Here is a 12,746-nt window from a genome sequence, read left to right as displayed (position 1 = left end):
AAAGAAATTAAAAGGAAGAAACTGCTTCGATCACGGGTGTGCTAACCGACGCCACTTAGCCTAATCAACTCCATCCAAAACCAACATTTCCATTTCCAAGTCCTTTCCTCATTAACACTTTCTGTCTTTCTCTCTTTTTCTCACTCTCAGGTTGAACCCACTCGCTCTTTCTCTGTTTATTTAATATTGTATACATTCTGTTGTCATTCTAGTTAATCTTTTTTGATCAGTTTAACTATCATTGACTGCGTTTACATGGTCAGTGTTCCAGGAGACCATCAGGTTAACCATCAGTGGTCAGTGTTCCAGTAGAAAACAAAAAACTATTTGAGAGTTCTTTGACTTTATGAATAAAGTATTTTCATCCTCCTTCCCAACAATGTGTGCTGAGATAATTCATTTCCAGTGAGAGAGATCCAGTGTAAAATATTTGATATAGTTGATAAATGTTATAAGAAATATTTGTAAATGATTAATAATTACTGTTCCAACTTTATTATAAGGGTCTCCATACTGATAGTTATATATTACTAATATATTCATTAAGCTTAACCAACTTTATTATTAGGGTCCCCCATACTAATAGTTATATATTACTAATACATTTATTATGTTTAACCAACTTGGGTCCTCCATACTGATAGTTATATGTTACTAAAGTGTTAATTAAGCTTAACCAACTTTATTATAAGGGTCCCCCATACTAATAGTTATATATTACTAATATATTAATTACACTTAACCAACTTTATTATAAGGGTCCTCCATACTGATAGTTATATATTACTAATATATTAATTAAGCTTAACCAACTACTACAAGGGTCCTATAAGGAGTGTGGTTCATATTGGGTAAGGCAGAAACACAGTTTAAAAACAATTAGTTAAATAATAATATGTCATTAACTTTCATATTAACATATAGTTTGTAAATAAACATTTAACATTTAATGATGTAAGAAATAACTTAATTTGTGCCAAAAAGACATTTAGTTAACTATTAACAAATACTATTACAATATTAGTTAATAGATTGTTTTCTATTTGTTAAAACATTAACATACAGAGTATATGCAGACAACTAATATTTAATTAATGATGAAAAAACATTAACTTGTGACAAATAGATATTTTAGTAACAATTAACAAATATTAACAAAGGGTTAGTTAATGATTAGTTTGCTATTTATTAAGGACCCTTATTATGGAGTGTTACCGTATACACTTTTAATCAGTTCGAGACAGCAACCCAATCTGAACCACAGAAATGTCACGCGATACAGATACCATCACAAGGGTCTTAAAAATGTATTATAAAGGTTGAAAAACTACATGGTGTTGCTTTAAGGTGAATAATCCCAAAAAATATTCTGTATAATGTCTAAATTCAATTTCTTCTTAACAAATGCTAGTGTAAGCTCTACCATGCAGGTATGATGATGAGACTGCACCGATGTCCTAAACTACTGGCTAAGACTATATATTAATATCCATGATTGTTGACGAAAAAAGATGAGGCTAAAATGTTTTGCATGAAATAAAACCTAAGAGTTAAACTCTCTTCATTGTTGTCTGCAAATTGAGGAGACAAAATATCTAGCTGTTACACCTTCAAAATATTCTGAATGAGTTTATGTGCAGCAGTTTTTCTGGAGACTGTGTGCCCCAACCCACAACCCCACTACCCCCAGACCCTTGGCCCCACTGGACACATTTACTTTAAAAAAAAACGGCCTGACGGTGTTAAAAAGAAAGTGTTGATTAAAACAAATCTCCGGAGTTCGTCAACTCTTAAGTACCACATTACTGCAAAGAAATAGTGTTGACATTGCGATTTTGCAATTACATTTTATATGCGATTAATTTAGATTAATTAATCACAGAGTATGTAATTAATTAGATTAAAAATCGTAATCGATTGACAGCCCTAATTTAATGTGCAGCCTCAATACGACTAGCCTATATTGTACGCTATGTCTAACTTGCTTCTGGTGTAACCGTGACAGATTTTACGACATAAGTAGAAGAAATTACCGTTTCCCAACTGTAGGGGGACCCCGAGAGCAAAACTTCCATGGTGTTGCTTTAATAAAACCTTTACAAATCCAATTTGATGGTAAACAACTTGTAATAGGCAAATCATTCACCTACCATAGCTATACAGCAGAGACGTAGCGACCAAGAAAACCAGCTACGCAATTTCAAGAACGCCGGCCTGACAAATCTCGTGAGAATTGTGAAACATTACCTTGTCAGTAGATATAGCTCTTTGAAGGCTTTGTGTGTTGTTAACCATTCACCTCCACAACAAAAGCATTTTCATTGTGTACAGGGGGGATAAGTCATTTACAACAGCAGAGAAAAATATAAGCATATCGTGACTCTATGTAGAGCACTACAGTCGGCAAAAATACCAAAACCTGCATAGCGCACTTTTTAATGAAGAGGTGAAGCAATCCAAAAAAACAATACAAATTCTCTCCTTCAACAGTTGATATGCTGTCTTTCTGAATCAAATATAGGGTTAAAATAATTTGTTAATCATGGCATTGTTTTTGTTCACATTTAACACATCGTCCCAAGTTATGACCTTCAAAAAGTGTTACTAGAACTACGACAGCTCAAAAAGAAGACGTACCTGCAACAGAGCTGTTGGCTGACCATGATGGAATGATGGTTCTTCTTTGGTAAAACAAAATGTAGGCTGTTTGTTGACAGACGTCCTCATCAGCAATTGGTTGTACCTCAGTGTCATCAAAGCAGTACCATTGACCATCAATAGAGTTTTTGCAGTATGCTGGTGCGTTGGTAAATGGGATTGTAAACAACAACAAAAAAGAATGAATTAGATATAGAAAGTGATTGGGCAAGGCATTCAATAGGCGAGTTCATGATGGCTGCGCAGCACAAAAACTGCGCAGCACAAGATGCACGTGGTTAAAAATCTGTCCACGATGGTCTAGATGGGTGTGTTTACGACTCGGCAGTCGACATTACATGGCCTTAACTTATCGCGGGAGCAAGGCGTGGCAAGGCGGCTGCTGAGCAGCGGCGCAGCAGCTCTCTAGGTACTGCGGAGCCTAGACCCTGCCTTCATGACGCCAGGACTTTGCCCTAATTGGCTTTTACATCCCTGACGTATGTGCAGGTGTTTAGATGCCTCTTCATATCCACAAGGGTCCGTGCGGGTCCGTGCCTCATGTTTCGTCACATGGTCAAGTCTAGACTACGGGAAGTAGAAAGTGAACAACTTCAATTAGGCGTGTTCAAGTTCAACTCCAAATGACCTCTTGCAGCAGCGAGAGCTGCCTGTGACAGCAGGGGAGGGGATACAAACGCTGCTATGAAGTTGTATATCGTTGTGAAGTTGTGATATCGACTGCCGAGTCGTAAACACACCCATCTAGACCATCGTGGACAGATTTTTAACCACGTGCATCTTGTGCTGCGCAGTTTTTGTGCTGCGCAGCCATCATGAACTCACCTTTTGGTAGAAGGGGGAGAAGGCTAGAGGGTCACCTGATTTAATCACCTGACGTTTTATTCACGTGACCCGCGGTAACAAGTAGACAGCTACTAGGTTGCAGGCTCTTTGTTTAAACCACATGGCGCGGCAAACACAGTGGTGAGAGCACTGTTTCGTCTGTGACTCTTTGGCTGGCGGTGGTTTACCAGAGCGGGTAAGGGAAGTTTCTTCTAAAGCCGTTTACGCATATAGTTGGTTAAAATGCTTATCAACATTACGTATTCGCTCTACTTACAGTACACTGCAGTCTTCCTGCTCGTCTGCTTCCCTGGGCTCCTGTGCAGTATTACCGGCAGGTAGTGAAAGTTTGTTGTCTTGTTCGGAACAAACGTAGTGCTTGACCAACTAATGATTTAGTCACTTGTATCCATTGGGTCCGAGCAAGAGGGCAGCCGACTAAAGGCATGCCGTCGCGGGACTTTTTAGAGATAAACTGATTAAAGCCGTTGTACATTTTAATAAGGGGAATGTGTGCGGTAACTGTTGGTATTAAATGTGTAACTTATATATTAGCCTATGTAAACCATGTAGTGGGCAGGAAACTGATTGCTTTGTTGGTTACTTTCAGGAACGATCTGGAGCCACTGTTTTCCCACCACTGTTTAGCATTGTATAGCTTTGCTCAGATTGATGCCCCTTCCACACTGGTAGCTTGTTTGATACCCAAGCGCAGCATTAGCCTATTGATGGTCTATCTATCCACACTGGTAGCTTGAAGCATATTGATATTCTATCTACACTGGTAGTTTGCTTTGTATATCTAAGCATTACTGTTAGTCCATCCACACTGGTAGCTTGTTTGGTATCCAAGCATTAGCCTATTGATCGTCTATCCACACTGGTAGCTTGAAGCGTATTGTGGCGAGTCATGGAGCCTTCACCATGCCCGCCCATTCTGAAAGCCCCTCGCTAATTTTCTGTACCCAATTGGTTGCTGAATCTTCTCCCCTCCTCCACACGTTTCCTGTGTATGTTCGAGAGAACGTCATTGGCTGTGGTTAATTCCATACGTTCCATATAGCTCACACTATTTCCTGGTTGAGTAGAGCACAATGTTTGGACTGGCGACCGGCTCTCGTGTGGCGATTGTTAAAGTAGATGCGCTAAGTACGGTGTAGGCTCGTTTAAGTGAAGACGCTACCTGCGGATTTACCAGTGGATTATAACCCCAGTGCTGGCTACTTCCCTTTCTGGATATCTTGTGGAATATCGAAGGCTGCTCGGGCATTCAACTGGCTTTCAGGTGACTCTTCCACGCTACATTCAGTGTCGCAGTCCCTAGAGTTGGATGAGTGAGCCAAAGCGTTTTGTAGCCGACCCAGCCACTGTCCTAATCTAGAAACGGCCCGTTAGCCTTAGCTTAGCATAGTCGCTGTATTCCAAAGTGTCCAGGTAGCATGTCGTTGCAAAAGTGAATCAAATAAATCAAGATTTTTTATAATTATTTCTCGTAACCTGTACATTCACATCGAGTGCAAATATCAATGCAAATTCACACAAAGGTATTTACTAGACCAATTTAGATGTGGAACTATTTTCGGGCATAGCACCTGTGTAAACTTTTGGGACTTTGAGGGGGGGGGGTGCTGGTGCTTTTTATATTTCGTATCTGAAACGTGGAAAAGGTTATTTGTGGAGGAAAATGTTTTGAGATATGAATCCATTGTGACCAGTTTATATACAAAGTTGTTTGTTTTGCTTTCTTTTCCTTTTTCTTTCATTATTTTGTATGTGTGTTAATCCACGGTTCTGCTGTTTTCCCAATACACTGACGGTTGCTCATTTTGAATACTTGGCTCTTGAACCTGCACCTTATTTCCATCCCTGAGCTAGCCGACACAGGTTTTCTATCAGTCTAAAAGCTGATCATTACAATCTGTGTAGCATACCTGTGTAGTGGCCCCCATGCATATTGCCATGGTGGTTGCACACAGCATAGAGGTCATATAAGTAGTCATCTGGGTTGTGGCCATATGGCCGTCTCCATGGTGACCAGTGGGAGGGAAGACTCCAGCTGCTCTGACTCCTCTTTACCATATGGGGTGCCATGTCCATGCCAAGGAGAGGAAACCTCACCATATTCTGCATTTTCACTCTGCGGTCTGCCTCCTGGATAAATAAAAAATCCAATGTGACAATTCAGCAGTCAACCAGTAGTGAGAGTTAAACCTTGGCCCTCTTGGGGAGGGGAAGCCTGCAGTGGGTACCACTTGGAATTTTCCGGTTTTGATTTGTGTAATTCTCATGGGACCTCACGCATGAATCATGTGTCTCATGGGAATCAGGTGTATTTTATTTATATTTTTTGCAAGTTAATCCGCTTTTCACCACAGGCAAACAAAATTACAAACACAAAGTTATTCAGTGGTTCATATACGTAAGCAACACAAATCAAAAGGCAGGGTAGTTCACAATGTGACACCACCAATCACCAGCATTCACTAAGACATCTGTTTGCAACAGAAAAAAAACCCACAAAGTTCATTCAGACCAAAAAATAGGCTTAGTCAATAAACAAAATGAAATTCAAAACAAAAGATGATGCCTAGGGTAGGCAGTTGTGGATGAGAGAGTGAGCGAGTGTGCCTGCATACGTACATGCGTGAGAGAGTAGGCTATGTAGGCCTATGTGGAGTGAAACTGGAGCTTGGCGAGAGCAGTTAAACAGGTGCTCTGTCTCTGAGTAGCGTTACCAATTCCACAACTACCTCACATAACTCAAATTCTTCTAATATTCACTATATAATCTCAACGTAAAAGTTGTTCAGATTATTGCAACACACATGTCCACCAAATCTGGTCCATTTTCGTGCAAGCATGTGTCAACCACAACATACAACGTGCTAGGTGGCACTGTAGAGTCCCTGAACCACACCCTAGGCCAAAACTCTGTCTGTAAGTAGCTAGAGAAATTCTACATGTAGCTGCCAAATTACAAGAGTTTTAGTGCATGCCAAATAGGTGAAAAAAGGCCAACGGTAAGAAAAGGTCCATTATAACAATAATAATAATAATAATAATAATAATAATAATAATAATCTGAGCAAAAACAATAGGGCCTTGCAACTACGGTGCAGCCACTGCTTCAGCGGCTGCACCTTGGTGCTCGGGCCCTAATAATCTGTAAAAAAACCAATAGGGCCTTGCACCTTTGGTGCAGCCGCTGCTTCAGCAGCCACAACTTGGTGCTCTGGCCCTAATTAAATAGCAAGAAAATTATTTGAAACTCTTTACTGGTCTGAATTTGCAATGAAGACCTTACCTGTCTGAATCTCTTTAGGTGAAGGATAAGGACATCAGGCAGAGTCCACAAACTTAGCTTGATCTGGCCTTGCTGCAGCTGTTTGCAGTGTGGGCAGCGCCAGGCATCATCTGGAGCCAGCTAAAAGTACAAAAAATCATTAACGCATTATACACCTCTGTATGGAAGGGTGTCCTTAAAGAGACCTATGCAACATTTTCATAGTCATAAAATCGCTTAGCAATCGTTGTTTTGCTTGACAGACCAGTTTTATCGAAAACAGTAATATTTCCTCCCGCCCCCAGTGTCCATATCCGCTATTGCAACCTTGCAGTTTGTTCAGGAGGCGATCGCTCCTTGTTTACATCTGGAAGGCTGAGACGCGTAAGGAACAAGAAGAACCATGCTTGTAATTTATATATTTATATATAGCCTATATATGTATAAATATACACGCTAAAACTGTCGGGGAAGCTCTGCAGAGAAATATGCAAGCATATAATGAGCGAAAATGAAAAACGAAACCGAAACCGGAGATGAAATCGCCAATCCTGCATAGTTTCTCTTTAACATCTAGAGACAAAACCTCTGCCCTTATAAAGTAACCTAACTGCATAGCCTACTGGTTCGATTGTCAAGTTTCCCTACATGTGTATGTCTTTACTCATTTTTCTCAGGACAAGCCCTTTGGAATCTTGGAAAATAATTTTGTACATTGGGATTGAGCAAACATTCAAGTGTCACAGGTGATTACAGTTTGCCATGGGTGTACAGTAGACTTGTATTAGAAACATAAAAAAACTAGTGTCAAAAGTAGTACAAAAAAAAAAAAAAACTAGTCTCAAAGTCAGACTGTTGTTGGGTAGTTGACGTGACATGGCTTTTTCACCATCATAGAAGATAAAAAGTAATTTATTTCACATTTTCATCATTTGAAACACTGTAAATGGTTAAGCATGTTCTTGTTTTACATACATTTGTTGTTTTAATACCCGAGTTATTTACAATTTTTTAGAACTTTTCGCATAACCTTAAATTTGTTCTATGGTGTGATGGTAGACAACATAATTATATAAATATTAACTTTTAAAAATAGAGAAAATAATGTTTCAAAATGTTAATGAACACTGGCATAATTGTGCAAGTGTCTATTTAAGTGGCAATCTAAATAGAATAGAATAGAATATATACTTTTTTGATCCCGTGAGGGAAATTCAGTTCTCTGCATTTAACCCAATTTAACCGAATTAGTGAACACACAGCACACAGTGAACACACAGTGAGGTGAATGACACAACCCAGAGCAGTGAGCTGCCTGCCCAACCAGCGGCGCTCGGGGAGCAGTGAGGGGTTAGGTGCCTTGCTCAAGGGCACTTCAGCCGTGGTGGACTGGTCGGGGATCGAACCGGCAACCCTCCGGTTACAAGCCCGATGCGCTAACCAGTACACCACGGCTGCCCCATACATACATCTCCTTTCCCATACATATTTCTATTTTTGTATTTTCATAATTTTCCCATACTTTTTTTATATTTTTGTATTTTCATAATTTCGTATTTTTGTCAAAGAAAAAGAAATGTCCTTTGGTGTTATGTGTCTGAATCATGTGAATCATCTGAATCAGGTCATGTGACTGAAGACCCCTATGAAACCCAGGAGCAGTTTATATTTTGGAGACTACATACAATGTTTTGAAGTGTTTCTAAAACCTTTTTTTAGAACAGAAAGAACCAGGCACACCTCCACTCCCCCCTCTCCACGCCTCTGATGAACTAATGTTGGAGACTTAAATGTATCTGTTTCATGACAAATGATAATGTATCTATGTTTGGTATCATTTTTAATGTCTCAGTGCGAGAAGTAAGAGGGTCTCAGTGGTACAATTGTAAAATAAGTGTAAATATGTTTTCTGGTGATCTAGGCGAAAATTAATATTGATCATTAATTAATTAATTAATTAATTAATTGATAAGAAGATACCCTGTGGAGGTCCAAGGTCTTTCTGTAGCCACAGCGTCTATATGTTAATTTCTAGTGTGGAACTTCACAAGAAACCCCCCTGCTCTGTGTGGATACTTAAGGATAGGTATACTTGGGAGATTCTGCTTAACAGAACTCTCAGGTAAGGTTTGGGGAGATTTCTGCCTATGAGAACTCCGGGTAAGGTAATGGAGTCTCTCTGCTTTACAGAGCTCCTAGGTAAGGGTAACTTTATTTTAGGTTGATTGTTTAATCCTTTTTACTACTTTATTATTGTTTGTACCTTTATACCTTTATTGAGTGTATTAGAAAGATTACAATAAATGTGATATTAATTGGTAATCGGTAATATTCTTTTCTTGAGATTGGAGTTCTAATCAAGGCATTTATTTAATCAGATATCTTAACAAGTGAATTCTCAGTTAAACTGTGTGACCTGTGGGGGCTAGTTATATGTTGGAGTCACTGCTCTGATTCAGTAATCGCACCAAGCCTGTGTGCCTCTGCGTGCCAAAGCTGGGTCCGGCCTGAGTCAGCCAAACTGCTAAACGTCACTGAACTAGTGAGAGAAAACTTCACAGGGGTGCCAATAGGCAATGAACTGGAGATAAATTGTCAATGATGTTAGGTTGGATCTCATTGTGATTAAACAAATAGGCATTGTAGAGAGATAAGTCTAGAAATGATTGGTGTTTATTGTAGACTGATATTTCATAGTCATTAGCAGCGTAGCTAACTTTTATACCATAATGGAGTCAGATGGTCAATAAATAGACTAGTTCAACACAACCTCATTGGAGCACCGGGCAAAGACAGAACACGTATATATAAGTGGGAAAATATATGGTTTGTATATTTTTCCAGTTTACAGTTACAGAAACAAATTACTTCTGCCAAAAAGTAATTGAGTTAGTAACTCAGTTACCACATTGTAAAAGTAATTAGTTACCCAGCAAAGAAACTGACGTTAATTGTTATGTTCTATAACGCTATTATATTCTATAACATTCTTAAAGGTATACTATGCAGGATTGGCGATTTCATCGGCGGTTTCGCTTTCACTTTTCATTTTCGCTCGTTTTATGCTTGCATATTTCTCTGCAGAGCTTCCCCTACAGCTTTAGCGTGTATATTTGACAAAACTCCTCAAACGGTCAGTCTGCCGTGCCTTTTCATGAGACTTTACATGACACTTCCTGGAGTAGAGCATGGGTGCGTGCCCGGTGTCTCCTGAAGTTGCAAGTGTGGTTTTACCGCTACAGACCACTAGAGCGGCCAAAAAAAACACCGTTCGACCGGTAATGACCCATTTAATCATATATAACAGTATGGAACGAATTGATTAACTGAAAAACGTTGCATAGTATACCTTTAACGTCAAACATATTTATATTAACTGATTGAAGAATAAAAACATACAGTATTTCAGTATTGCACTATCAGTATTGATAAATATGCATTATCGATTAGTTTCAGTTTCTGTCACGCACACACGCACATGCATGCATTCAATGAATGCTCATACCACCACTTAATTGTGCGGCTCTTTTTCTGTTGATTCCGCGGTTGCGTGAATATTTGCACAGCAAATTATCAGGTGAAGCACCGGGCCTATAACTTCAGCAGTCTCCTCATTGCGGACCGGTGCAGCTCCGTGGCCCATAATTTGAGAAAAGCTGCTATAGGGGAAGGAGTGCGTGCTGCCTTGCACTTCTGAAAGTCACTCGCGTTGCAGCCATCCTTGCTTTGAGTTTGACGACGAATCGACTCGCATATTTTGAACCAACGTATTTTTTGTGCGAACTAATCGATTACGTCGATGCGTCGTCCCAGCCCTAATACCCTGGCATTATAACTTTTTTATTTTTTATTATTAACGCAACTTGCCATCGATGGAGGACAGTTTTGCGTTGTAGTGGTAAATGGTGGAAATGAACGGTCTGATTCAAAACCTTCAGCCAGTAAAACTCATTGCTACGCTGAGAAACCCTACCATACACAATGGGGGGAATTCTCCCATTCGCGCGTAAGCTTTTTTTTACGTGTGTCTGTTGCGCGCCTCTCTGTTAAGCGGATTCTCCCATCTCCGCTTCTGTCACACCCACACCGTGCAAATTCGGAATCAAGGCGGGCTTATGAAAGAGGCGTGATTTACTTAAAAAAAGAACCAGACTAATCTACCACCTCCTTAATTTAGGTTGATATGAAAACGTGGAACGTGGACTTTCTCATAGACCTTCTGAATGCCATTTAAATCCAGAAAGAACGAAATTACTTCACGAAATTCACTTTTGCTTTGACGTTTGTTTATAAAGAGTCAAGACGTGATTGAGGTGTGTAGATTTATAATTCAAAAACTCACGGTTGACAAAAAGGTTTCGCTGGCAGCTGCCTCGCATAATATCAATTTATCTATGCTAAAACATGTAGACTGACATCTGCAGCTTCGAACACAGTAGAGAGACTGACATAACGAGTTCAATCTCCATTACCAACTAATTACACGTAAAAGACGAGAGAATAAACTATGCTGCTCCACTATAGTGCAGACGTCTGTGCAAATGTATGGATGTCTTCAGTGAAGTTGGAAAGAAACGGACAGATTCGAACGAAGTATGCTATGGGATTATGACTTCTCGTCAAGTTAAAACTGGAGATAAATAATCGGTAAGATCCAATACTGAAAGTGGGTGATTATAACGGGATTTTCACTATTTAACAATGTGGCCTATGAAGCCAGTGAAGGTAATTGCACGAAATATGCCACCGTGTGACACTGTAATGCGGAAAACATGAAGCTGTATCAGCTTATACGCATCACATTTGATACTGTAATGTCAATTTGTAAATTCCGTGTTGCCTACATGTCTTTAGAACTAGGCCTTCTGCCGACATGAGCAATATGCTGTTTCACCTTGTAGTGGCGCTCGACCTTATTCCAGCCCTCCAGAGTGCGTAGCAGGAAAAGTTGCTTAAGCCATGGCAGAATGCGCGCAAGAGTTGTATATATAAGAAACGCCCAGATTTTGGGGTTGCTCCACCCAAAATGCGCAACTCTCTCTACCACGCGTAAATGGCCGATTTAAGTGGATGGCAGAATTCACTTAGAGGAAAATGTGCGCAGTTGGGCGTTTTTTTGGACTTACGCACCCTTACGCGGATGGGAGAATTCCCCCCAAAGTGATTGGCCCGGCCCTTGTTGAAAATCAAGTCAATGGAGAGTCAATGGAGAGTTGCTAGACTACCCCGTTAGGGGCATCTAGATTTCTAGGCTAGATGTAGAGGCCTTGGGAAGGTCCGAATGCACCATACAAGCAAGGATATAAATATGTTGTTAAATATAGATGTATTTAACAAGGACCTCTAAGTTATTATAAATGTTATCAGATCTGTCATATAATGCTATGCGCCTTATTAGGTGTTCCCACACAACGTCATAAAGCAGCGGAATCCCTGTTGAGGGTAGAGCCTCTCGAAGTCTGAGGGTATGAGAGCTGAGGTGAATTAAAAAAAAGTATCTTGGCCTGGGAGAAATTTTGATGCGTGCAAGCAAGGTGAATCATTACGTGAATACTGGCGATATTGTAGACTGTATACTGTCGAATTATGCGAAAACGTGAAATTCAACATTTCAACAAGGAAGTTTGTGGAATTTCTCAAAATAGTATCGTGCGACAAGCGACTGTCGCTTGTTCACTGTTCACTGGATATATCGATGGTAAATAATTCCAGTCATCTGAGAGGTCAATTATTCTGTATGGATCATTTCCCTCTATTTGTGCTATTTTTGTACTTTACCTTATCCTCTCTTCTGAGCTTAAATGGTCTAAATAATTGTGTGTTAGCAGGGGCGGACCTAATGGTTTACTCTAGACGGTGCGAAGACCTATAGTGGGCCCCCCTCCCCCTGCCCGCGTGCGCGAGTGCGTGCGTGCGTGCGCGCAACGAGACTTTCAAAGCGCTGACAATATTTGTCCTTTCCACGGTTAGGTTCGTGCAT

General features: G+C 40.1%; 1 protein-coding gene across 2 annotated transcripts in view; it reads right to left on the bottom strand.

Moving 5' to 3' along the window:
- The window catches only part of usp31 (ubiquitin specific peptidase 31), a 150,868-nt gene that overhangs the window by 13,513 nt on the left and 124,609 nt on the right, over window positions 1-12,746 (bottom strand). For both annotated transcript variants that reach the window (XM_062533282.1, XM_062533283.1), the window contains exons 12-14: window positions 6,788-6,907; window positions 5,415-5,634; window positions 2,638-2,796 (exon numbers count right to left, since the gene is read on the bottom strand). In XM_062533282.1, coding sequence (XP_062389266.1) covers window positions 2,638-2,796; window positions 5,415-5,634; window positions 6,788-6,907 — 499 coding nt within the window. The remainder of the gene's footprint in view (window positions 1-2,637; window positions 2,797-5,414; window positions 5,635-6,787; window positions 6,908-12,746) is intronic.

The sequence above is a fragment of the Sardina pilchardus genome, chromosome 3, assembly GCF_963854185.1.
Source record: "Sardina pilchardus chromosome 3, fSarPil1.1, whole genome shotgun sequence".
Classification (NCBI taxonomy): domain Eukaryota; kingdom Metazoa; phylum Chordata; class Actinopteri; order Clupeiformes; family Clupeidae; genus Sardina; species Sardina pilchardus.
This window is presented reverse-complemented; position numbering and strand designations above follow the sequence as displayed.